The 25,316-nt window shown below is 36.0% G+C and overlaps 1 protein-coding gene across 5 annotated transcripts in view; it reads right to left on the bottom strand.

Moving 5' to 3' along the window:
• Positions 1 to 25,316, bottom strand: part of LOC150096442 (heterogeneous nuclear ribonucleoprotein R-like) — a 230,302-nt gene that overhangs the window by 17,964 nt on the left and 187,022 nt on the right. For 3 of the 5 annotated variants that reach the window (XM_090409476.1, XM_090409475.1, XM_090409478.1), the window contains exons 9-10: positions 15,001 to 15,074; positions 4,097 to 4,389 (exon numbers count right to left, since the gene is read on the bottom strand). In XM_090409476.1, the coding sequence (XP_090265602.1) occupies positions 4,097 to 4,389; positions 15,001 to 15,074 (367 nt within the window). The remainder of the gene's footprint in view (positions 1 to 4,096; positions 4,390 to 15,000; positions 15,075 to 25,316) is intronic. The other 2 variants (XM_090409477.1, XM_090409479.1) reach the window with 1 other exon arrangement.

Below are 25,316 nucleotides of genomic sequence, written 5' to 3'. Positions count from 1 at the left end.
AAATAATTGGCATGAACACTTATTTCTTCACTACCAGGAGATTCAACAGTTAATCAATGAAAAGTATGACATTTGCAACTTTGATCCATGGTAGAACTCCATAAATCTTTTGACATTTCCAAAGCATCTAACTATGACAGCATTATGTACTGTAAATTGTCATTCATTCTTTGTCTACCCTTTCACTCTTCATAATTGGATGGTAGAACTCCATAAATCTTTTGACATTTCCAAAGCATCTAACTATGACAGCATTATGTACTGTAAATTGTCATTCATTCTTTGTCTACCCTTTCACTCTTCATAATTGGATAGTTAATTGCCTCACCAGGATCACTGATGGCCTCTCTTTGGACTTCTCTGAAACTACAGCCTCTGGCTTTACAAGAAAAATATCAATGTGTTCTCTTCTCTCTCTCTCTCTCTCTCTCTCTCTGACCCTTGCCTACACAAGCAATAATGTGCTATAGGTTCTAGCTTCTCATATGAGGGATTGAAACACTCAGATACATGCTTGCTGAGTTAATGTTTTGCTCATTAACTACAACATGGATTACATAGCCATCTTTAAAATCCTGATATCTATTTCCAACCATTTCACTAATTATAGGTAATGACAAAGAAAAATATAGGTTTCAGAGAATTAAACCATAAGGAATGCAAGAAACAACATTACTGACAATTAATAAGATTTACAGCATATCCTCTTCTACTAATAAGGAAGATTGTGCAAATAGTGCAAGAAATCAGCTCCCTTGAGGATGGTGTAGATGACATTAAACAGAAGAAACTTCGGATTCAACAGAAAATGACAAACAAATCCTCTAGGGCAGGGATTCTCAACCTATGGTACACGTACCACTGGTGGTACGTGAGCCACTGTCGGGTGGTAACATCAAATATCTTGGAAAAGATATAAGATGTTACCACCCGCCGCTGGAAAAGATTGAGAACCCCTGCTATAGAGGGAGAAATCTTTAATAAACTAGATGTTACTCAATATTGCCAAATCAGATATCATAAATGAGAGATTCCTTTGGGGGGGGGGAGACTTCAAATGAAACTGTTTAAGACAAGTTGAGCCAACTTGTCTTAAACAGTTCTTATTCACCAACTAAAGCTGTTGGCATCTTCAGGGTACATAACTATGTAAGGCACTAAAAAGTAAAAAACTGTTACAAAGTTTGTAACAGTTTTTTGTTACAAACTATAATCAACCGATTCCAATTCAATACATGCATAGAGCGTGCATGATATCACTTGTTATTTAGGAACGTTCTATAGTTCGCACTATAATTCAGTTCTGGCGAATTGAAGGATCTGATAAGGGTCTTCCAGATCATGGGCAAGATTAGTCCTTGGTTCCTGTTAAGGTTTTGTATATAGTGGGCAAGTGTTGTGGCCTAGTTAAAAATTCGGGAGCAGAAGTCTTCCTTCATGTAAGGAATTGTTCTTCTATCACACTCTATGGTATGGTTTGTTCTTGAGAAATGAAAGGCTAACCACTGATTTTTCTTCTCTGTTGTTATTGAAGTCACCTATGTGTTCTTTTTGCCTAATTTAAAGGCTCCTTGAAGTTTGGCCAATGTAATTCAAGCTGCATGAGCAGGGTATGTTATAAACTCCAGCATATTTGGAAAAAAGATGGCTATCTTTTAGAGATCTTAAGAATTATCTAATTATTTCTGTGGGTTTAAAGGCCACTCTTATTTTATGTGGTCTAAGGAGTCTAGCAATCTTATTAGAAACTGTCCCTATGTATGGAATGATGATGGTAGAAATATAATGTATATCATCTTGTTGTCTTTGTCAGGGCTCAGATAAAAGTATCTTGTGGACAAGTCTTCGATGAAATCCATTCATGGTGAGGTTGGTGGATATCAGGGATAGTTCTTCCTGGAGGTCTTGTTGATCTGCTGTAAGGAGAGAGGCACAGTTCTTCGACATGTGAACAATACTAAGTTTCTGAGAAATGTTGTATACGTTGAAAGATGATATACGTTATATTTCTACCATCGTCATTCCATGCTTAGGGACAGTTTCCAATAAGATTGCTAGGCTCCTTAGACCACATAAAATAAGAGTGGCTTTTAAAACCCACAGAAATGATTAGACAATTCTTAAGATCTCCAAAAGATAGCCATCCTTTACTCCAAATATGCCGGAGTTTATAACATACCTGCTCGTGCGGCTTGAATTACATCGGCCAAAGTTCAAGGAGCCTTGAAATTAGCCAAAAAGAACACATAGGTAACGTCAATAACAACAGAGAAGAAAAATCGGGGTTAGCTTTTCATTTCTCAAGAACGAACCATACCATAGAATGGGATAGAAGCACGATTCCTTACATGGAGGAGGCCTTCACTCCCGAATTTTTAAGGAGGCCACAACAGTTGCCCACTGTATACAAAACCTTAACAGGAACCAAGGACTAATCTTGCCCGTGATCTGGAAGACCCTTATCAGATCCTTCAACTCGCCAGAACTGAAATATAGTGAAAACTATAGAACGTTCCTAAATAACAACAAGCAATATAATGCACGCTTTATGCATGTATTGTACGTGCTCTATTCTTTGTTTAATATAATTGGAATCGGTTGATTATAGTTTGTAAACAGTTTTTTACTTTTTAGTACCTTACATCAGTTATGTACCCTGAAGATGCCAACAGCTTTAGTTGGTGAAACTAGTTGGTATACATAGTTGTTTATTATATGCACTTGATCAATATAATCCCATTAAAATTCTTTCCAGGGCTTTTTGGTCAAGAAAATTAAACATTTTTTAACATGAATTCTGTTCTCTATTTCAATATTTAATTTGTCCTTTGCTAAAAATTCTAAACTGACATGTTTTACTTATTCTACAGGTCCTCTTGTTCGGGATGTAGTTGATGTTTTCAATGTCTTTGTATTGCTGATTTTTATAAAAAAAAAAATTATTAAAGCAGTTATTCAATTTATTCAGGAAATTCTGCAGACTTGTATACCATAATATCAATTCCAAAATTCAGCTCATTCTTCTCTCAGCTATTTTTGTAGTGACCATGCTCTTCTCACTCATGTATCCTGCAGTAGATATACTCCCAGTTTCTGTTTCAGTCATAAAGTGAAAGAAGGAGCCACCACTGGTAAATTTCAGTATTTTTTTTTTTTTTTAAATCTTATGTATTATCACATCAAATTATGATTATTTTAGATACACAAACTTCCAAGAAAGGGGAAATTTTTCATTACATTCATTCAGTTTAATATGAATGCTACATGTAAACATGATATACACAACCATATTATTTAAAAAAGAAAAATTAACTGTGTTTTCTCAAAGTATAACTGCACTAACAAAAAAAAAAAAAAACTAGTAATTCTAAATAAGCATTTGAGTCTACACAAGTTTAATTAAATAAAACACATTATGACATCTGTAACACATTTTAGCGATAGTAGGCACGCCCCTTGTTTGGCTGGGAATCATCTAAGACAGTACAATATTTCAATTTTGTTTATACTTTAACCCAGTACATAATAGAATTTGGTCTGATAAGTTCCCAAATGCCAGCCCATCCTTCTTCATTCATTATCCATGCTCTGATAACATGATACACCATGAGAAGGTGGACCATAACACTAGGTCAGAATGCTCTGGTTCTCTGCATTCCTCACATTTCTGTGGAAGTCTCCACTCATTTATCTAGGAAACATCCTTAGAACTCACTGCCAAATGTTATGCCTTAACAATGGATATGTATCTCAAGAAAGGGACAACTAAAAAAAAAAACCAGCATATGGACAAGTAAGATACCAAACAATATTCAGTATCATAATTGTAAGTTTTTATACTCAAGAAATTACACAGAGGCAACAACATATAAAATAAAAAAAAAACTAAGCATAAAGAACTTCTCTCCTCTAAGATAAGAATTGCTAGGCAAATTTTCTTTCATGCAACCAGGAAGATTAACAATTAAAACTTCTCTTGTAGATAAAAGTATGTTATCAGAAATTATTCTGAACACAAACATATCTTAAATCAAGTTACCATAATTCATATTATCTAATTCAATACATGATTAGAAGAAAAGAAATGTGAACTTACTGGTTCTGAAGTCATGCGAGATGGAACACTTCTGGCAGGTGGCGTATAACCATCTTCATATGGCCCATAACAGTCATCACCATAGCCATAGTAATCACAATCATAATCTAAAAAGTCTCCTAAGGAAAAATTAACACTTACTCGTTCTGGAGGCATGCGGGGTGGAAAACTTCTGGGTGGTGGGGTATAACCATAGTCATAATAGTCTTCATATGGCCCATAATAGTCATCATAATAAGGATCAGAGTACCCACCACGATAATCACCATAGCCATAGTAATCATAATCATAATCTAAAAAGATAGGAGAAAGAAAAACAATTTTTAATAACTGTTTACTTTTCTTTAACTTCAAATTATTTTATTAGATGGAGAGAAAATAGGCAGTTATTCAAAAAACCAATATTAATAAAAATCTTAAATATATGGCTTTCAATTATTAGATTATTTAAATACATCATCACTAAAAATATATCATTAATTGCAATGAAACTATTTTTTTAAACTCTGGTATAAAGAATATTACTGTTTGTATAACAGTTCTTGTATAAAGAATTGTTCTACAGTGCAAGTCTCTAGGATTCCCTAACTAAATTGAATAACAGTTGTAACAAATTTGGCACGAAAATCAGCAATAAAAAGACCAAAACTATGAAATTAGGCAGAATATATAAAATATATCAGATATTAGATACAGTTTTTAGTTTAGAAGACAGGTTAAATCTGGAAGTAGACAACAGAATAAGCAAACCTGGTATGGTCGGTAGCAAGCTGAATTAATTTATATGGAATAAGAAAGAAATTAGTTAAAACGCCAAACTAGCAGTATACAAGACAGTTTTCAAACCAATTTTAAGTTATGCATATGAGAGTTGGGTTAGAAATAAAGCAATTGATCAAAGACTATAAACTGTAGATGAGGGTTCTGAAAAATTAGGAGAGTATGCTGATGGTATCAATGGGAGAATCATATTAAAAATGAAGATATTAGAAAGGAACGTGACACTATTAGTATTCAAAAAGGTGTAAACAGAGCTAATCTAAGGTGGTATGGCTACTTAAATAGAATGGATGAGGAAAGGTTAGCAAAGCATGTGTTTGATGCCAAGATGGCAGGAAGAGACTCAGAGGAAGACCAAGGTCTAGGTGGATTGATTCAGTCAGAACTGCCTTAGAAGAACAAAATGTTATATATGTTAGAGTGCTTACAAGTAATAGACTAATTTGGAGGAAAACTGTTGATAGAAATAATATTAACTTAATCATGTAATGTGGTCACAGTAACCTGAACAGCTTCAGGCTACATATCATGAAATTGAAGATGCTGGGTGGTGGTATGGTGGGGAGCCAGGTGAATACATTTATATGGAATAAGAGAAATCATCAAAACACTGAACTACCAGTATACAATACAGTGTGCAAAATAGTTTTAAGTTATAAATCTGAGAGTTGGATTAGAAATTAAGCACCTGATCAAAGACCAGAGACTGCAGATACGAGATTTCTGAGAAAAACTGGGAGAGTGAATGCATGACAAAATGGCAGAATGATATTAAGAAGGCACTTGACATTGTTAGAATATGTTAGCATGGCCTAAGGTGGTATTGGCCACTTAAATAGAATGGATGATGAGAAGTTAGCAAAACAGGTGTTTGATGCCAGGATAACAGCCCTCAGGAAGACCGAGCTCTAGGTGGACTGATTCAGTCAGAAGTGCCTTAGAAGATTGAAATGTTAGATATGACAATATTAAAGTGCTGATGAGCAATAGACTAATCTGGAGAAAAATTGTTGATAGGAGATTAATAATAAAGTAAACTTAATCATGTAGTGCGGTCGTAGTAACCAGAACAACCTTATGAGGGTTCATATCAGGAAACTCATGATAGCTCTTGTATTTGCTTCAGCCACCCACCACCATGGCTGATAAGTATGATTATACTTCAGCAGAAACCTCAAAAATAGTGAAAAGCATTTCCCAGAGAACAGCTCTTTCAACTAAATTTAGAGATCAAAGTCTGGGGATGATATCAGAATTAGTGTGGAAGCAGTGAGGCACTTGTCATCAATACTTTTTCCACACAATCAGATACTTCCTTCATCCTGAATATTCTTTCTTATTGTGGAAACTGTTACATAATCCCTAAGGAAGTAATAAATTTAGTTTAATCCTTTATTCAAGTGTAAGCAAACAAAGTTTGCGCCTGAAGTATCTTCAGGACTGAGGCAACTCGTGGTAAAGGTGGACCACGAAGAAGAAGACCACTACCCAGACCGGTTTCGACCTTTATTGAGGTCTCATCAGTGGGAGCCAGACCCGGAATACATGTCCACAAGGAGATGTGCTTTGCATTATGGGAGATACTAAAACAAGGAGTAACGAGGACTTGGTCCACCTTTACCACAAGTTGCCTCGGTCCTGAAGATACTTCAAGTGCAAACTTTGTTTGCTTACACTTAGATAAAGGATTAAACTAATTTATTATAATCTAACCAAGTGGGAAAAAAACTTCCAATATCTTTCTCTAAATCCAGAGTAATTTAATAATAAGGTGGCACACCTTTTGGCAACTTGTATAGGCTTCTGCCTTAGTATCACCACTTCTGGGTCTGGCTCCCACTGACGAGAGCCTGCCACTAGGTAAAGCCAATGCTGAGAAGTTCTTCTCGGTGATGGGGTGAGCCTGTCACTGAGTGGAACAACGCTGAGTCGGGCAATCTTTCGGGATCATCTCTTAGTTTTAGAGCCCACTTCACCTACACAAAGGTCGAAACTGGTCTGGGTAGTGCCCCTTCCCTTAATGCATAGCATTATACATGTCCACAAGGAGATGTGCTTTGCATTATGGGAGATACTAAGACAAGGAGTGATGACAGCTTGGTCCACCTTTACCACGAGTTGCCTCAGACCTGAAGATACTTCGGGTGCAAACTTTGTTTGCTTACACTTGGATAAAGGATTAAACTAAATTTATTATAGTCTATCCAAGTGGGGGAAAAAAACTTCCAACATCCCTAAGGAAGAGAAGGGTCTCTTAGTAGGTTGATATCAACAACAATGTCCTTTATTCTGGAAGGACCTTAGGATGTAAAGTATTTTGAATAATGCTGAGTTAAATCAGCATCATTGAGTCAGTGGCAGGGTTTTACACCCCCACAAAAACGTCAACTGTCCAGAAGAGCATGCATAATATATTGCCTTCATAGTCTTAATTGCTTCAGGCATAAATCCAATACCACCAACTCATCAATCCCTCTAGCCATGCATGTCCAATGCATATGTACTTTTGAAATGATCCTTATGCGAGTGCACACACACACACACACACACATCCATCAACACTGAAAATGCTGAAAGAAAGGAGAACACTGTAGTGTGTGCTTGGGGGTGTGGGGGGCTGGACTTACTAATAAACTGAATTCTTGCAGGTGTTAAACCAATTACAAAGTGTTTAGAAATCTAGAGAGAAAACAAAAAACTTTTTTTTTTGTTGTTATTGTCTGAACTATAAAAGAGATCTGTTCCTGATGAGCAGAATATATTTCAAAAACTATTATACACAAATGTCGAGAGAGGAAATAAATTATTCATACAGTTAATTCTCAATAAATTCCTTCGTATGTATAAAAAAGTGCACAAATTCCAGCTCAGTGAAATCTTCACTGTTCTGCAAAATGATTTTTAGCACAAAGTTTGATGCAGCTAAGAACCAGATATGATACTAAAAATAACTTCCACTCAATGGACAAAACATTGGAGATACCAAAATTTGTGCTAGAGGATTTCAATCCAGAAAGATTGGATTCAGGATTTCGATCCTGAATCCAGAAAGATTCACTGGAGGGCACTAGATGGCCCAAACTCTGGTGAGTGTTCCTTGGGCCATGCCTGGGTGGTTGCGTCCAGTGGGGCAACACACTGTCCTGCTGAAACAGACCATCAGCGGCAGGATGTGTGAAGGCCATGGAAGTGTGTAGTTGATCAGCCAGCACATTCTAGTAGCTCACAACATTTAAGGACCTCTCCAGACACATTAAGGGATCTCATGTGTCACATGAGAAGGCTCCCCCCAAACCATTACAGAGCTGCCACCACCACCTCCTTGAACAGAGCCAACTTGTCACGACAGTACCATGGCCTCATACTGTTGAGCCCACACCGTATCTTCCTATAAGCTCGATAACAACTGATAACAGGATTCACCACACCAAATGACTCTGGTTCACTCTGCAGAAGTCCAGTTTTGATAGTCCTGACAACAGGCGAGGTCAATGCCCGATGATGAGCTGTCAACATCGGTACAGGATTGTGGCAGTAGATCCATAGCCCATGGTGTGCATGGTATGCTCTACCATTCGCTCTCTGATGGTGCTTGGACCTCAGGCATTGAAACTGGATATGATTTGTGCTGCCTATGCCCTTGTATGAACATGAACAGTCTACATCGACCCCGGTCATCAATGACATGTGGTTGGCCACTGCTTGCTCGCTAGTACATCCACTGATGGTATACCATCAGTGGATGGTATACTTGTGGTAGCCCCTTGATACGGTTGCCCTCAAGAATCATAGGATTCATACTACTTGGCGGTAGAATGAACCACCTGTCTTTCCCCAGTAATACATCCACAAGCAAAGTCATTAACAACGCCACATTTACCAATGTTTGTCGATTGCGATACACTGTTGGAAAGTCTCAGTGCTAGCCTATTTACTGTCTTTGTTTGGTTTGTGTGTGTTTCACTCTACATAGGGCAGTGTTTCTCAAAGTGTGGTACGCATACCCCAGGGGGTACGTGGCAATTTTCGGCTATGCATAATTAAAGGAGTCATTATATTTTTCAACAAACAGTGCAATTAGAGACAATCGGGATAAAATGGCACTAACTAATGAATCACATCCCCTCTCCAACAGAAACTGTTGTATAGACATAACAAAACCATATGGTTTTGCTTGACACCACTCCCGTCGTTAGCGTGTTAAAACTAAGAAATATATAGTGAATGTGTTTCAGATATTATGGAATTCGGTTGAAGGGGAATTAGTATTTCAACTCAACTGTTGAAATACTAATGTCTTTGGTTTGCACGATCTTTTGTTAATACCGCACCAATCATATGCAGTTCTTCGTTGCTCTACGTATATCAAGTCTTGTAAATTACTGGTAATTTTTTGCTTGAAATAATGGGAAAGAAGATGATGCTATTTGAGTAGATGACTTCAATGATGCACACCAAGAAACTGTTCTCAATGCCAAAAGTAGTGATAGCGAGTAGGAGCTTTCTTGGTAAGTCGCACCATTTTAATTTTTTTCTGAAAACTTTAGTTTCTGAAAATTCCCACATGTATCTCGTAACATGATTTTTTAGCTTTCATTTAGGGAAAAAAGTTAGAGTTATATTCGAGTAAATACAGTTTTTTTTTTTTTTAGCTTTCAAATTCAAATTCTTTCATTGGTTAAAGAATGGATTTATAAAACCCCCAAAAGAGAGCAATATAGCAAATACAAGTAGCTGTAAGCAACAAGAAAACATTGATATTGCATCTGGATCAAATGAAATTGATGAGTGTGTTGTCTGACATCTCTAGAGAACCAAAATTTTAAAACAAATCATACTTTTTTTTACATGAACATATAAATTCAAATAAAATAGATAATTTTAATTAATATATTAAATTAATTTATGAATTTTAATTAATGAATTAGGGAATACTTGGTAATGATGAAAATTTAAGAAGGGGTATGCAGATATCTGAAGTTGAGAAACACTGGCATAGTGGATGCCAGTGTCAACTTCCGATCACCCCGATCTCTAATGTTTTGTCCACTGAGTGTATTTTAGCAATGTCATAGTTCATGTTAGCCTTTTGTTGTATTTTCTGTTCGTCTTAACCCAGAAGAAGCCACAAGTATCTGTAGCAAAACTAGTAGGTTTTCATTTTTATATTGTTACGACCAAAATAAATCTACTGTATTTCTTTTTTATAATTTTTATTGGTCCAAAGTCTATATCATTATCATGAAATTATATATGGTCAAGGCTATGATACTGGTGGCAATATGGCAGGAAAGGATACAAAGGTGTTAAAGCTTATTTTTCTAAAAGAGAATAAGAGAATCTTGATCATTGATATACAGCAAGCTTTTCCCCCAGTCTTAATTTGATATATGTCTATGCTGCTAGTATCAATGCAGGCATTATGACATTTTTTGGAACTATACAATCATACAATTTATTCTCTTCATCCACTAGCAGACGGGAAAGTATAATCGGTCAATAAAATCATTCTCAAGAGACAATAACACAAGATGGTGTTCAAAAGTCAATGCCATGTGTATATGGGAAACGGTTTCAATATCAGCTGAGAAATTATCATTTACTGGCTGATGCATTATCTTTCATTGCACGTTAAATGAATAGCTACAATTTCATTGAATTTTTAAGCCTGTGATATATGATGCTTGAAAAGATAAATAGCACTAAATTGTAGCAAGCCTCCTTAATTCGGTTTTGATGAACCTTTTGGTTGAAAAGATCTTTATCAGGAACTTTTCAATTAAAGGCGAGGTCGGTGGTCTCATACAAAGATTTTTTTATCATCTCTTCCTGCTGTCTTTTGTTTAGTTGAAAAGTTGTGATGGCAATGACATTCTTAGAAGAAACTAAAAACCTACATATGATATTTTCTGAATCTACACAAAAATGGAACGTCTTGATGATACACATATCAAATTTGACCTTACAACTACTCTTGGACACACAACAGGCTAAATGGTGTTAAAGCAATTAGGCTTTATTTAGACAAGATATGAAATGCACTAGAAGAGTTAAGTGAAATAACAGAAAAAATCCTCAAATAAAGAGCCAGTTACGGTCTTTGGCAGAAAAAGAAATTAATTTTGAATTTGCCTGAGTTAATAGTTATTTGGTATGAACTGTTACTTGCTTTTCATAATGTTAGCAAAAGCTTCAAAAACCCTAAGTTTTGCTATTTCAATTTTAAAAGAATTAAAATATTGAAAAAAAAGAGAGAGAGAGAGAGAGAGTGCAAGTTGTTTACTAAATGAAAGAAACTGAATGTGAAATATGCAACAAAAGTGACATTGCAATAAAACATAAGGAAATTAAAAGGAAACAAAAACATTTGCATGACTATATAGGAGAATCCAGAACCTACTTTCTATACAGACTAAGAAGAATGAAAACAATAATCAGACCATGGAAGTACAAGTCATGGAACTTATTTCAATTGGTTCATTAAAGTACCAGAGGACACAAGGATTGGAGCGTCTGGGTGAAGAACATTCTGAATAAAAGAAATGAACTGGGTCATATTCTAAGTAACCAACAAGAGCTGATATTAATAATGTCAAATGACCAAGAAACAGGCAAGTGTACTACAAGGATGGTTAGGATTATTGGGAATTTTTAATGAGCAAACGATGGAGACCTATGCTGATAAGAAATATGACAGCATCTCTCTCACATAAAGCAAATGAACTGGAGAAGTGACATTAAAGCTATGGACACCAAAGTCCTCAATGAGGATGACCTGACCATATGAATGATAAACGCAACTGAATGCAGTAAGAATATTTTGAGCCAGAACCAATCAGACCAATGGAAATGGTGTTTTCTCATGGGATTACAGATCTGAGAAATACACAAGTTTCACTCTGTGATGGAAGGAATTATATAGTGTAGGTGAAAAAGTTGAAATTCTGTCAGAAATAACAGGACAGGTGTAGATGTCTGCAAATGATAGTTCACATCTGAGTTAAAATTACAATTACAAATGCTGGCGAATCGAATGGGGAATTGTTTTTCTGAATGGTTTCCTAATATTAAGTTACCTTAGCTTTCCCTCTTTCCTCATTCTTTTCCAAGGAAGAGATATACTTTTGTCTGCTGTGCAGTGCTATTATTCATGATGTCCCGAACAGGTGGGCAATGAAAAGGGGACTCAAAGAGCAGGGGACGATAGTAGTGAGGGAAAAAGACTGATAGACATGTCTTCCTGGTGTCTGCAAAAATACTCTCCGTGAATCATAGGCAGTGACAGGATAGTGGTGTGCCTAATAGGCTTTTGCACTTTATGTACACTAAAGCCAGGAGCATTCAGAACAAGGGGGAGAAATATTTGGCATGGGTTAGTTCGTCCTGGCCAAAAGTTATTGGCATTAATGAGACATAGCTAACAGAACATGATATAGTTAGTGGGATAGAATATGGAAGGTATAGTGTGTTCAGGGAGGATAGAGAGAAAAGAATCGGGGGAGAGTGTTATTGATAGCTGCTGATCTGCAACCAAATTGAGTAGAAGTTCAACTGCAGTCCAGTTAAACTTGTGGTCTTTAGTACAAAGCACAGGCCAGAAGGGTAACTAGGTAAGAAAGGCAGATGCAAAATTAGCAACAGCAACGGGCCAAAGATAATCACAAAGAGTTCTTTTAATATGTTGCAAGTAAAAGAAGGATGTTTATGATAGAATGATTTTAATGAATGCTGATGGTAGGGAAGTAACTGAGTCAGGCAAAACAGTAGCATTACAAAATATATAGTTGGATGCTTCTATAGATCAGGGGATGTAAAGGATGATGGGGATAGTGTTGCATCAGAAATAAGCACAATGAGTGGAGGGCAGGTAATTATTATGAATGGACTTCAACTATGAGAACACAGATTGGGAGGAAGGAAATATAATTTATGCAGTTACTAAGGAATAATTACCTAAGGCAGCATGTGATGTACTAGGGTTGACCATGTTAGATCTAGTAACTATATCAGAGAATTTGTCTATAACTAATATGCCATCATATGGTGAGTGATCATGTAGTCATGACCAGGGAGGTAGCTAAATGTGTGGAATTTTTAGTTAAAAGAGAGTATGTATGGAATTACAAGACTGGTAAGCATGATAAGCTTAGGAGATTTCTTGGATCAGTGCCATGGCACGTGAAACTGCAGGGACTGAAAGTTAACAGTGCATGGGAAGTGGTAAAGGAGTATTTGAGGGATGCAATAGTCGAGTACATACCTAGAGTCAGAGATTAAATCAAGTGGGAGTTAAATGGGTTAATACCATCATTTAGCTGGTATTACAAAAAGTAGAGGGAATTCAAGGAGAAAGGTGACTAGTAGGCACATGAGTAGTACAAAGCACAGACTAGAAGGATAACCAGCATGGTAAGTAAGGCAAAAGCAACAAAAGGAAATTAATAGTGCAGGCCAAAGATAACCCCAAAAAGTTCTTTCAATATCTTGGAAGTAAAAGGAAGAATGTTTATGGCAGAATGATTTTAATGAATGCCGATGGTAGGGAGATAACTGAATCGGGCAAATTTGGAGACAATGCAGTGACAAAAGAAGTAAAGGTAAACTGACGTAAATGAACTTATATGTAAACTGCCATAAACGAACTGGAGGTACAAAGCATATTACAGAACCTTGATGTGAATAACAGAATACTATATAGAGTTCTAATAAGAAAATTACAGTACATATAGTTGGATATAAAGTTGGTGAAGTAGATAAGAGGATGGACAAATATCGTGACTAGTTTAATCAGTAGTCCAGTAGTAGGCTTGTGACTAGTGGCATGCCATAAGGCTCTGTTCATGGGCAGCTACTATTTAATTGTTTTCCAATGATGCAAAATTGAGTAGAGCAATAGTTAATACAGAAGATCATGTTAAAATTTTGCAGTATGATTTGGATAGACTGGCAAAGTGGACAAAGGACAATGAATATTAGTTTAATGTGGCAAAGTGCAAGGTTATCAATTTTTGGACTGATAATATCACCAGCTGTGCACCACATTGATGGAACTCTACTGTAGGATATTGACAAAGCCAGGAATTTGGAGGTGTTAGTGGATACATGGCTTAAAGTTTAGAGGGCATATTGCAAAAGCGGCTAAAACAGCTCATCAGATTGCTTGGTTACTGAAGAATATCCTCACGAACGGAGACAAGCACATTATTATCCCTCTTTATAGTGTTTCGGTAAGACCTCATCTTGACTGCTGCACAAATCTGGTCACTTGAGTTTCTTGGGGATGAGGAAGAGGTGGAGAGGTTCCAGAGGCAAGTGACCAAGATTGTTATTAGGCATATGGAATGAACCTAATGGGTACAGGTTGAAGATTTGTGGCTTACAGAAATTGGTTGACAGGCAGAAAAGGGATGATATGATTGAGATATGCAAATTACTCAAGATTAATACATAGGAAATTTTAGGTCTGATGATGGGAGAAATAGGGCCCATCCTTGGAAACTGAGGAAGAGTGTAGTTAGCAGGGGGTGTCGGGAGTTTTTTTTTTTGCTTGGAGCATGGTGAATGAGTGGATTAGGTTGTCTAAGTCTGTTGTGTGTGCCATGATTGAATAAGTTCAAAGCAAAGTATCATAGATACTGCATGAATATTGAATAGTGTTTAGCACGATGTTTAGCGTCTCCCTCAATGAGTCAAACAACCCTATGGAGTAGCCCATAATAATAAGGATTATTATTATTTTGGCACCCATCCAATATATTGCATTTCTACATGGGCCTAGGTTGGTTAAAAAGTTGCCAATCATATACTACATAAAAACAATCTAGAATACACAATTATCAGTTTGTTACATAAATGTACATTTTGCATCTCTTTCAACAACTTTGACATAGTGCTATCTCTTTAAACTTTTTTCTTCCAATTTCAATATATCTATTTTAGGCTACACATTCCTGATTTTCGTTCCTTTTTAATCATCTGTTCTCTTTATCAAAATGTAACTATAAGAAAGTGTATATTAAGAATATTCATTAAAATTAATGGCTTCATAAAATCTCTTTTAGAACTATATATTACTGCCAGAAATCATTAAATATTTTAAATTTGCTTTTTTTTTTTCAGCATACCATAATTTCTTGGACCTGGTGGAGGTACCCTTCCAGGTCTTGTTCTTGGGGGAGAAGGCAACATTCCCATCATCCTAGTGAAGTACAAAAATTCTTAATGTACAATAAATAACAGTAATGAAAACTTCTAGAAAATATTAGCAGTATTAACTTTCTTTCAAAACTAAAACAGTTAATGATAATGGAAGCATTAAAATCAAGAATCACTATGTGCCAGCATACTAGTAAGACTTTGGGGCATGTCAAACCAGTAAATACTGGGAGATAAGTGTATTCTGTTAACAAAACTGCATGTGTCGTGTGCCTGCTCATCATTTGAGACTGGCTAATTCACTTTTATCTGAAGAGGTTCACACATTTTCCTCTTGTAGTAAAGAGCACAGTCTTTCTAAATCATATTGTCAGTGTGCACTGCAGAAGCAACTAGTAAAACAACTATTGTGCTTTAAACTCAACTGAATTAACTGACCATTAAACTCCAATTGCCACATAAGAATAGTAATTAACATTTGCCACATTTCACAAGAATACTATTACTATATCATATATGTATGATATCTGTACGTTGTACGTGTATACTCCAAACGATGACCTTAATATGAAGACTGAAACGTCAAAAATTCAAGTCATTATTCCTAACATAGCTGTAGTTCCCATAATTTACCAAAATGGATTACTATATTAAAAATATTAGATATATTTAATGTAGACCATTCTTGAATAAGTAAATCATACCATACTTCTCAATGTGACTTGCAAGTTATGAGCACAAATAACTAAATCTCATCTTGGACAAGAGAAACCTCCATAAGGCATTTCAACTGAAGATAAAATGGCTAGTCTCATAATGAAGTAGGAAGGTTTTCATCCTTACAAAACATTACATGAGACCCAGGTGGTTTTTAATTTTGAGAAACAAGCAAACTGGTAAGACAGTGTGTAATCAATATATTGGACTAATAACCTTTAATTACTTTGCTGTAATTTCAACTAAACATTTCTCATAGAAAAATTTAGTTCTGAATAATATTCTGCTCAGGACAGAATTCATAGTGTAGAATGTATTGCAGACAATTAGGACTTTCATAGGAAAAATTATACTTCAAGATATTCACATACTAAGAAACATATAATTAAATTAATATAGATATGTAAAACTAGCATTCCCTGATAGCTGCCCACAGAGCATTTAAGGAATGACTGGGCCTTCTCACTTAATATCAAATCCTCCCTTTCATGTGGTGTGTCCATGTTAGTAGGTCATTTGTATAATTCACTTGTATAATTAATAATCAAGGCTGGTCTGCAGCTTGTGTTGTCCAATGCTACATTGCATTAAACCAAAACAATGAAATGCCATGCTGGCTGGGGAATAGCCTAGTTAAAAATAAAATAAAATAAAATAAACAGTCCCAGTCGTTTTTGTCAGAAGCCAAGGTGAAATATCAGCTAATGGAATAAACTCAACATTAGCAGAACTAAAGACATATACCATCAACATAAAAATTATTAATAATGGAAAATAAAAGTCAAGCTGACAGAAGATCCAGTGAAATATCGTGGCAACACCTTGGCACCACTTATGTCCAGTGAAATATCTTATTTCACTGGAAAGTGGTAGAAAATTCAAGCTGGCAGAATATCCAATGAAATAAGATGAAATGAACTACTAAGAACACTTAAACAGATTCCGTTAAACAATAAATATAACATGCTTAGAAAAGAGCATCAATGGTGCATTAAGGACTGGTGATCATGCAATATAAAGCTTCTCCCAGCCAAGTCATCCTGGCTCCCATGGTATGCTAATTCCACAAATGGGGCTCTTGGTAATAACCACCTGAAATGCATATCTGCTTCAGTGTAAGGGAATGCCAACTAGATCTCTAGGTGTTAGATGTCTTTCATTGTTCAGTGCAACACCACCACCCATGTTGCTTTTTACAAGTGTGAAGTGGCTACTGCCATGTTTTGTCTCCGGAGTAGGACCTCACCTTCTGATCCCCCACCACACACATGCAGCAAAGGTTGTCAGGTATGCTTAACAAACTGTTATCATTATTTAACCAGGGAGCCAGTTTCTGCTCTGCTTGAGGGTATAACAGTAAAATAGCTTTCCACGGGATGGCCACCAGATAGCGCATGGGACTGAACCCGATGGTAATGTGTTTGTTGGAGGCTTCCCTATCAGCTGATGAATAATCCTGCTGCTGCTTACTCTGCCAGGTCATACCTGGAGGGAGACCAAGTTTGTGGTAAGTGTTGGACTGGAGTCTGGGCACTGTGTGTGTGTGAGAGAGAGAGAGAGTTATGTACACAAACCCCCTCATCCCAGCTGCATGCCCCTGCTCTTTGTTTTATGAATCAACAACTCTAACATGCAAGTCAATGATAAAAAAATACTAGTGTTTTAAACTGCAGACATAGAAAAATCTCCCATAAAAAAAATAAGAAGGAAAAAAATGTGCCTTCCGACAAAAAAAACACCAATTCCTTCTTTAAAAAAAAAAAAAAAGCACTTTCATATCCATTCTAGTAACATTCATGACATCAAAACCTAGTCTTTTCCTAACAGCATCCTACTTGACATCTTTCATGACCACAACTACCTCGACTGTCCTAACTGCATCTTGCATGACTCATTTTGCAAAAAGGGAGGAATGCAAACTTGTAAAATTTGATATACCTTGCCAAGGGCTATCCAACATGGAACTGCCACTTTTCAATCTGCTCTTTCTCAAGATTTCCTTACATCACTTTATAGCCTTCATTTATTCCTTTACTGCTATCCTAAATCTGACAACAATGCTGTCCTTTTTGACTATTACCCAAAAATTGAATTCATACAATCTAATTACCCAAATCATGAGATTGTCTTCTTAGGGGACCATAACATCCATAACACAAACTGACTTCACAGATGAAGCCAGAAGTGCAGCTGAATCATTTGTCACCAGTGATGACCTAACACAAATTAATCTACCAACCAGAATACAGACAATCCTAGTCATTCTTCCAACACTCTGACCTCCTTTCTTAATTAACTCTCCTTCCAAATACACTATTGATGTCTACTCTCCCCTTGGCAACTCTGACCATAATCTTATTCAAGTCTCCTTCTCTACAGTTCATCCCCCCAGCATCGTACCCTATGACACTATCATTGTACTAACTGGATTAACTTCTGGAATTTTCATGTCTCTTCCATAGATTACTGCTTTCACTCTCCTCATTCAAAAATCTTCTCTGAACTACTAAATGAAATAACCTTCACTGGAATGAGAGTCTTTATTCCCCACTCTACTGAAAACCTCAGACCCATAAAGAAGCACTGGTTCTCAAAAGAAATGTGCTTCGCAGTCCACAATTAAAATTCAGTATAAGCGCAATGGCTTCACTAAAAAAACTCCAGCTTCTCATTCAGCCTGAAATGAGTGTAAAAAGAGGTATTATCAACGATTCCAAATCAGACTTCTTAAGAATGAAATGCAATAAACTTCACTCCTGCCTGACTAGCAATCACACCTTCTGGTCTCTCACTAAGGCACAACTTCTGTTCTTTCCTGTTCCCACCTTTCTTGCATCCCAATGGAAGCATGATAATTGCACCCAACGAAAAGGCGGAATTCTTGGCATCAGTTATCAACAATCAGCTTCTTCACTATCTGGAGAATCACCAATTAATTAGTGATCCCAATATGGATTCCTCCATTGTCGCTGTACAGCTGACCTCCTCACTAATCTAATGCACTTTAGGACACAGGCCATGGAAGGAATTGGAGAAATCCATGTTGTTGCTATTGATATTTCAAAGGTATTCAATGATGTCTAGCATCAAGGCTTCCTGAACAAGCTAACATCTCATGGCTTCCCTCTTGCACTCTGTGATTAGAATGCTAGCTTCCTCACTAGTCATTCATTGTGTGTCATGGTGGATTGCTTCCTCTAAGATTTATCTATCAATGGAATACACAAAGGTTCTGTACTCTTACCCTATCTAGTTGACAAGCTTAGGTATTGAATGTTATTCATAACTTATTTTAACAGTACTATAACACCACACAAAACTAAATTATGAAAGGGTGTTTATTAACTAGATTATTTTTCAGTGGATTTCAAATCAGCATCTTCAGAGCAAACCAACATGCTAATTTGGCGCCCTCTACTGATAAATAAAAGAAAATAAGTAATTACAGTTGAGTAGTAGTTAATCTTAAAATGACAGTCTCCCAAATTTTTGGCAGATAATACAACCATTCTTGTTAAGGTTAGGAAAATATTTCACAGCCATGCTAACTGAATTATATAAAACAGAAGTTATTACAAGTCTTTCAGACCCGTGGTGACTTCTGCATAGCACACTGGTTTTCTTCCATCTAATTCTATATGAAGGCATGTCCAAAGAATGGTCTGCCAGTCCTGACTTGTCAGAATAATGGTAGCAAATATTAACAAATATTCCTGTCTGTTCATAGTAGGCTAAGTCACAGAGAACTCATACACTCGAAGATATGTGAGAGGATGGAATTTGTCCATAGGAAAGTGGATCAAAGTTGCTAATTTGACATGTGGTTTGACTGTGATATGAAGGTTATATTTTATTAGTACTGTGGCTATCTTTTCAGAGTTATCTTGGATATATGGAATAGGAATAGTGGTCTTTTGTTCTTGTGTTTGGGGAGGGGGGATTTTATCCATTTTGTGGGAACTGTAGCCAGTCGCCAAGAAAGCATGGTGAAAATATTTGAGTTCATCTTACCTCCTTTACATCAATGACCTTCCCCTCTCTGATTTCAAATTCTATTCACAGTTTTGCTGATGGTAGTACTCTTCATTCCTCCACATGATTAGAAAAACCTTGTAGTACTCAAATGATAAAAAGCCTCAAGAAAGATCTTCCAGAATGAATGGCAAACACTGATCTCCTCAACATCCTCAAATGGGGTGAAGACAACTTAGTAAATTTCGATGCCATAAAAACTCAGACCTGCCTTATTACCTGCAAGGAAGCTCCTACTTCACTCCCACTTACATTTGATTAAGATCCAATTTCCTTTCAAGATCAGCTTTCTCTTCTTGGGCTGACTGTCATATCCAGTTCATTCTGGTACAAACATATCATACACACAGCTGCCTCAGCCTGTAAAAAGCTTGGTGTTCTTTTCTGTTCAAAAATACTTCTCTTCCTCTCAATTCCTAACACTTTATAAGTTTCAGATCTGGCCAACCTTGGAATACTGTTCCCATATTTGATGTGGTGCACCCAGAACCTCTGTAAGAATTGTGGATGATATAAAGAGGAGGATCCACTTAATAGTTGACTCTTCCCTCACAGACTACCATCAGTCACTTTCCCACAAGTACTCTGTTTCGGCATGCACCATGTACTTTCTATTGCTCCTCTGAATTGGCAATTACCATATTCCCACTTTTTTTTCTAGCCATGCAAGAACTAGAGCAGCCATTGACCAACAGCAGTACACTATCCAATGTCAAACAAACTGAACAAATATCCAATCATCCTCAGCCATTCAATCCACATATATTCTTTGGAGCAAAGCCCCCCCCCCCCCCCAATACATCCTCCAACTCTTTAAAAAACATATCAATAGATTACTTCTGTCTTCTCTATAAATGCTTTAACCACATATGGAACTATGTGTGGATAACAGTTTAGGTATGAGATCAGAGGGTAAGGTGGATTGCATTATAGGGCTTTCATGTTTGGGGTGATGCTTATTACAAAAAAAAAAGTAACACATCCCAATTTGGGCAGCCTTTCCTTCACTGTTTACCATAAACCTACACATATTGGTCAATGTATATACATAAACCTCTTACCACCATCACCCAACCCAAAAACTAGGTGTCATTAACACACTAAAAAAAAAAAAAAGACTTTGAAGATTTGCTCCAGTGAACAAGCACTTAAACATGAAGTTATCAGCAATACTTTCCTCAAAAAATGGCAACAGCAACACTACTATCAACAAAATTCTTCATAAGACTCCACTTAAAAATAACTAAATTACAATAAAACTGTAGCAATTCCATACATTAAAGGGATATCACACAAAATAAACAGAATACCACAGAATCAACTGATCCAAGGATCCACTTCCTTCACTGGCCCACCCTGGAGTATACAGTATTCATTGCACCTGTAATGTGGTGAAATGGGATGCACAATTCCTATTAGAAAAAACGAAACATAAAAGACACATTAAATTTAGCAGCAATGGTAAATCTAGTTTTTCTGATCATGCCCGCAATACTCTACATAGAATTCACTGAAGAGGCACCTACTGTTTACATCACCTAACCAAAATGCGATATGAGCACAAATTGAAGGAGGCCTGTGAAATTCTTATCAACCACCCTAATCTTAACAATCATGGTGGTCTAGAAATCTCAAGAATATGGATGACACATATTTCAACTGACATAACCTTTTGGTCTAAGAGTTAATTACAATTAGGACTAAGTAATCTAAGATCTTAACTCTAACATAACAACACTCGTGTTAAATGATAGATCAGGCCAACACTTTTGTTGTATTAAAACTATCTATATGAATTTGTTCTCTGATGATACTATAAATAGAATATAATAGGTCAGGTCAGTACAATAATGGTTAACCAAATCATTGTCACTTTGGCATACTATCTGAAATGTAATTTAGCTTATCTTTGTGTATATACAGTAGAATCTGCTTATTGCGATCAGCTAACTTAAAAATCCACCTTTTTGGAAGCAGTTTTCAATAATCTTCTCTGAAACTTGCTTCCGTGACATCGCTACCAAATGCAATGCATCAAGAAGGGAAATCTTTTTTGCATCAGATTGGTCTTTTATATATTTTTGGTCCCAAAACACACCATTTAAAATGAATTGAAAATAATCTATTATAATCAAAGTTCTGGTTATTGTTATCAAAATCCTCAAATGTTTAGCCTTTTGCGTCTCAGAATTCTAAGAAATAAGGGTTAATCAGTAGAAAATTTGTAGAAATCTGACTTTTTTTTTTTGTTAATCTTCCTTTAATCTTATTCTTCTATAAATCTTAAATCTTCCAGGCAAATGCATGGATCAAAGTTCCAGTTATTGTTATCAAAATCCTGAAATGTTTAGCCTTTTGCATCTCAGAATTCTAAGAAATAAGGGTTAATCAATAGAAAATTTGACAAAGAACATTTGTAGAAATCTGACTTCTTTTTTGTTAATCTTCCTTTAATCTTATTCTTCTGTAAATCTTAAATCTTCCAAGCAAATGCGTAGGGGGGGGGGGGGGGTACAAATACAGTCTAATTGTGATTTTTCGAGTTTATTTTCGTGCTCTCTTTCAGTAAATGAATTTGACTTTAAGTGCTCGTTAAAACAGTCCTTAGCATTATGGCAGAAGCAAGTAAAAAACGTAAAGATTTATCTTTTCAAGAAAAGCAAAGAATTTTTTTGGAGTGGTATGATAAGTTGCCGAAAATGAATCAGTGTAGTGCGGCTGTACATTTAAAAATTTCACAACCACTCTTGTGTAAAATCTTAAAAAACAAATCAAACATTGAAACTTCAGCTCTTACTAATGAGAAGAGATCCCGATCTGGTAATGAACCTTTGATGCTTCAAAAAGCAGAACTTGCAAAAACAATGGGCAAAGAAAATTTCACCGCAACTGATGGATGGTTTAATAGGTGGAAAAAGCGAGAGAATATTGTGTACAAGGATATTCATGGCGAAGGAAAAAGTGCTGATTTTTTATCAGCTCATGCGTGGATTAAGACCGAGTGGCCAAAACTTGGTTTTGGCCACTCTGTTTTTTGAATAATCAGCAAAAATTATTGCTGAATATTCTCCTGAGGATATTTACGATGCACACAAAACAGAACTCTATTTTTGTGCAGTGCCTGAGCATACTTATTTGTTTAAAGATGGAAGTATTAAGGATTTAAATCTTCAAAAGAGTGACAGTTCTTTGTTGTGCTAATATGAAAATAGTGAGAAACGAGAGCTCCTAGTGACTGGATAAAGTAAAAATCCACGGTTTTAAAGGTGTCAAAAGTTTGCCTGTTGACTACTGTTCTAGTGCAAATGCTTGGATGACTAAAGACATTTTCAACAATTGGTTAAGTGGGATCTTAAATTAAAGTGAAAAATTGTCTTAATAGACAACTGCACTGCACAAAAACAATTCATCATTAAAGAACATCAAAGTAATTTTCTTGCCTTCGAACACTACATCATTAATTCAACCATGTGACTAAGGCATCATACAAGCTTTTAAAGCTTCTTATCACAGAAGTTCGTGCGAGAATTATAGCTGAACTTCATTATATAAAAGACCAATCTGATGCAATGCAATTGCAAAAAAACATTTCCCTTCTTGATGCATTGCATTTGGTAGCGATGTCATGGAAGCAAGTTTCAGAGAAGACTATTGAAAACTGCTTCCAAAAAGGTGGATTTTTTAAGACAAACTCTGAAACTCCTTCTTCCGAAGAATTTGAATATCTCACAAATGAAATTTTTGATAAACCCCAGACAGTATGTCATAAGAAGAATTTGAAAATTGGTAGGGTATTGATAACAACGTTGAAGTGGTGGCTACAATTACAGTGTCGGAAATATGTCAAGCTACTTCCGATGAGAACTTTAAACTAATAGAAGAAAGTGAATCTAATCCAAGTATAGAACAAATTTTAGAAGCTCCTCCAATCAATGCAAGAAGCTCTACGAATACTTCATTGAGGTGTGCAACATAGAGCAACAAACTTCGAAAGGCATTATGAGTATGAGCAATTTATTCATGAACTACTATATTCAAAGACACGACAGACAACACTAGATAAGTTTTTAAAATAAATTTTATGTTGTTGCTTAAAGAGTTGTTTATACCAATAAATTGAAATAAATGATGCAATTTTTTAAATCCTTTGTTTAATGTTATCAGCCAGGGTTATTGTTATCGAAAAGCGACTGTCCCAAAGTGATCACAATAAGCGATGTCTACTGTATAAGGTATCATCTGGAGTGTGTGTGTGTGTGTACACTCCAGTCGATACCCTAATGTGAAGGTCAAAACATTGGGAATTTAAAGTAATTATTGCTAACATGGTTGTCTCTATAATTTTATGCAAATGAATGATTCACAAAATATAGGTGTAAGACATGGGAGTGTCTTATCTCTGCTGTTATTTATTTATCAATCTATATGAATCACATATTATGAAGGAAATTGGCATCAAAACTAATATCAAAATCAGAAATATTCAAGTCAATTCATGATGTTACACTCATAAATGAACAGCTGATATAATAAATATGGTATGAAACTAGCAATCAAAAGGAAAACAAAACTACAAAAATAGACAGAAACAGAAACAATTGAATTCTTAGTGCATAAGCAACAGAAGGAAAAGTTATCTATTCAATAAAAAATGTTTCACAAATTGAATTAAATTTGAAGCAGACAATAAAATAAACAACGCCATCAGGCTACATAAACAAATCAACAGACTATATTTTTCTCCTTAATCACTTGCCCACACACATAGCACTGTAGTGTTATAGGTCTTGTGACCTTTCATGTGTGGGGCCAACATAATACAGCCATCCCTCAACTTATGTCGGGATTCCGTTCCATCCAGCAGGATGTAAGTCAGTTCAGATGTAAGACGATACATTAAATCAACAGAGTTATATAGTGGTTAGGGACTTAACAGTAATAAGTAAATTAAATATTATTATACAACTGTACTGTGCATTACTGCCACTAGAAAACAAGAGAATAATCACCCAAATCTTCCTCCATAATCACAGCTTCATTACTTTTCCTATGTGAAGGACCAGGCTGTGGCTCTTCTGGTGTAACCTTTGTTTTTTTGATGAAAATGTCCAATGTGCTTTGCTTATTCCTCTTCTTCTTTTCATCATAAATTTGTTTATAGCAAGCAAATACATCATGTACTTTCCTTTCTACTAATAAGTAGTGTTCAACATTGAGGACCGTGTCTTCAGCCATTTTGAGAACATCGCTAACTGCAGGAACATTTCTGCAAGACCCTTCACTGTGAATTGTTTAAACTATCTCTCCTTGTTTCTCTTTTTAATCTTCCTTTTCTTGTTCTTCCTCTTCAACACATTTTTACTCCAATTCGATCAATTCTTCGTTGGTCAATTCTTTAGGGGGACTTTCTATGAGTTGAACTATGTCATCAGCAGTCACTTCGAGATTCAGATTCTTTGCTAGGCCCACTATTTCTTCACTCAATTTACAAAGGTTTTCATTTTTTTCAAAACTTCTATAATCGTGCACAAACCTT

Source organism: Typopeltis vanoorti, chromosome 19 (genome assembly GCF_054136105.1).
Source record: "Typopeltis vanoorti isolate ZY-2024b chromosome 19, IOZ_Tvanoo_1.0, whole genome shotgun sequence".
NCBI classification, from domain to species: Eukaryota; Metazoa; Arthropoda; class Arachnida; order Uropygi; family Thelyphonidae; genus Typopeltis; species Typopeltis vanoorti.
This window is presented reverse-complemented; position numbering and strand designations above follow the sequence as displayed.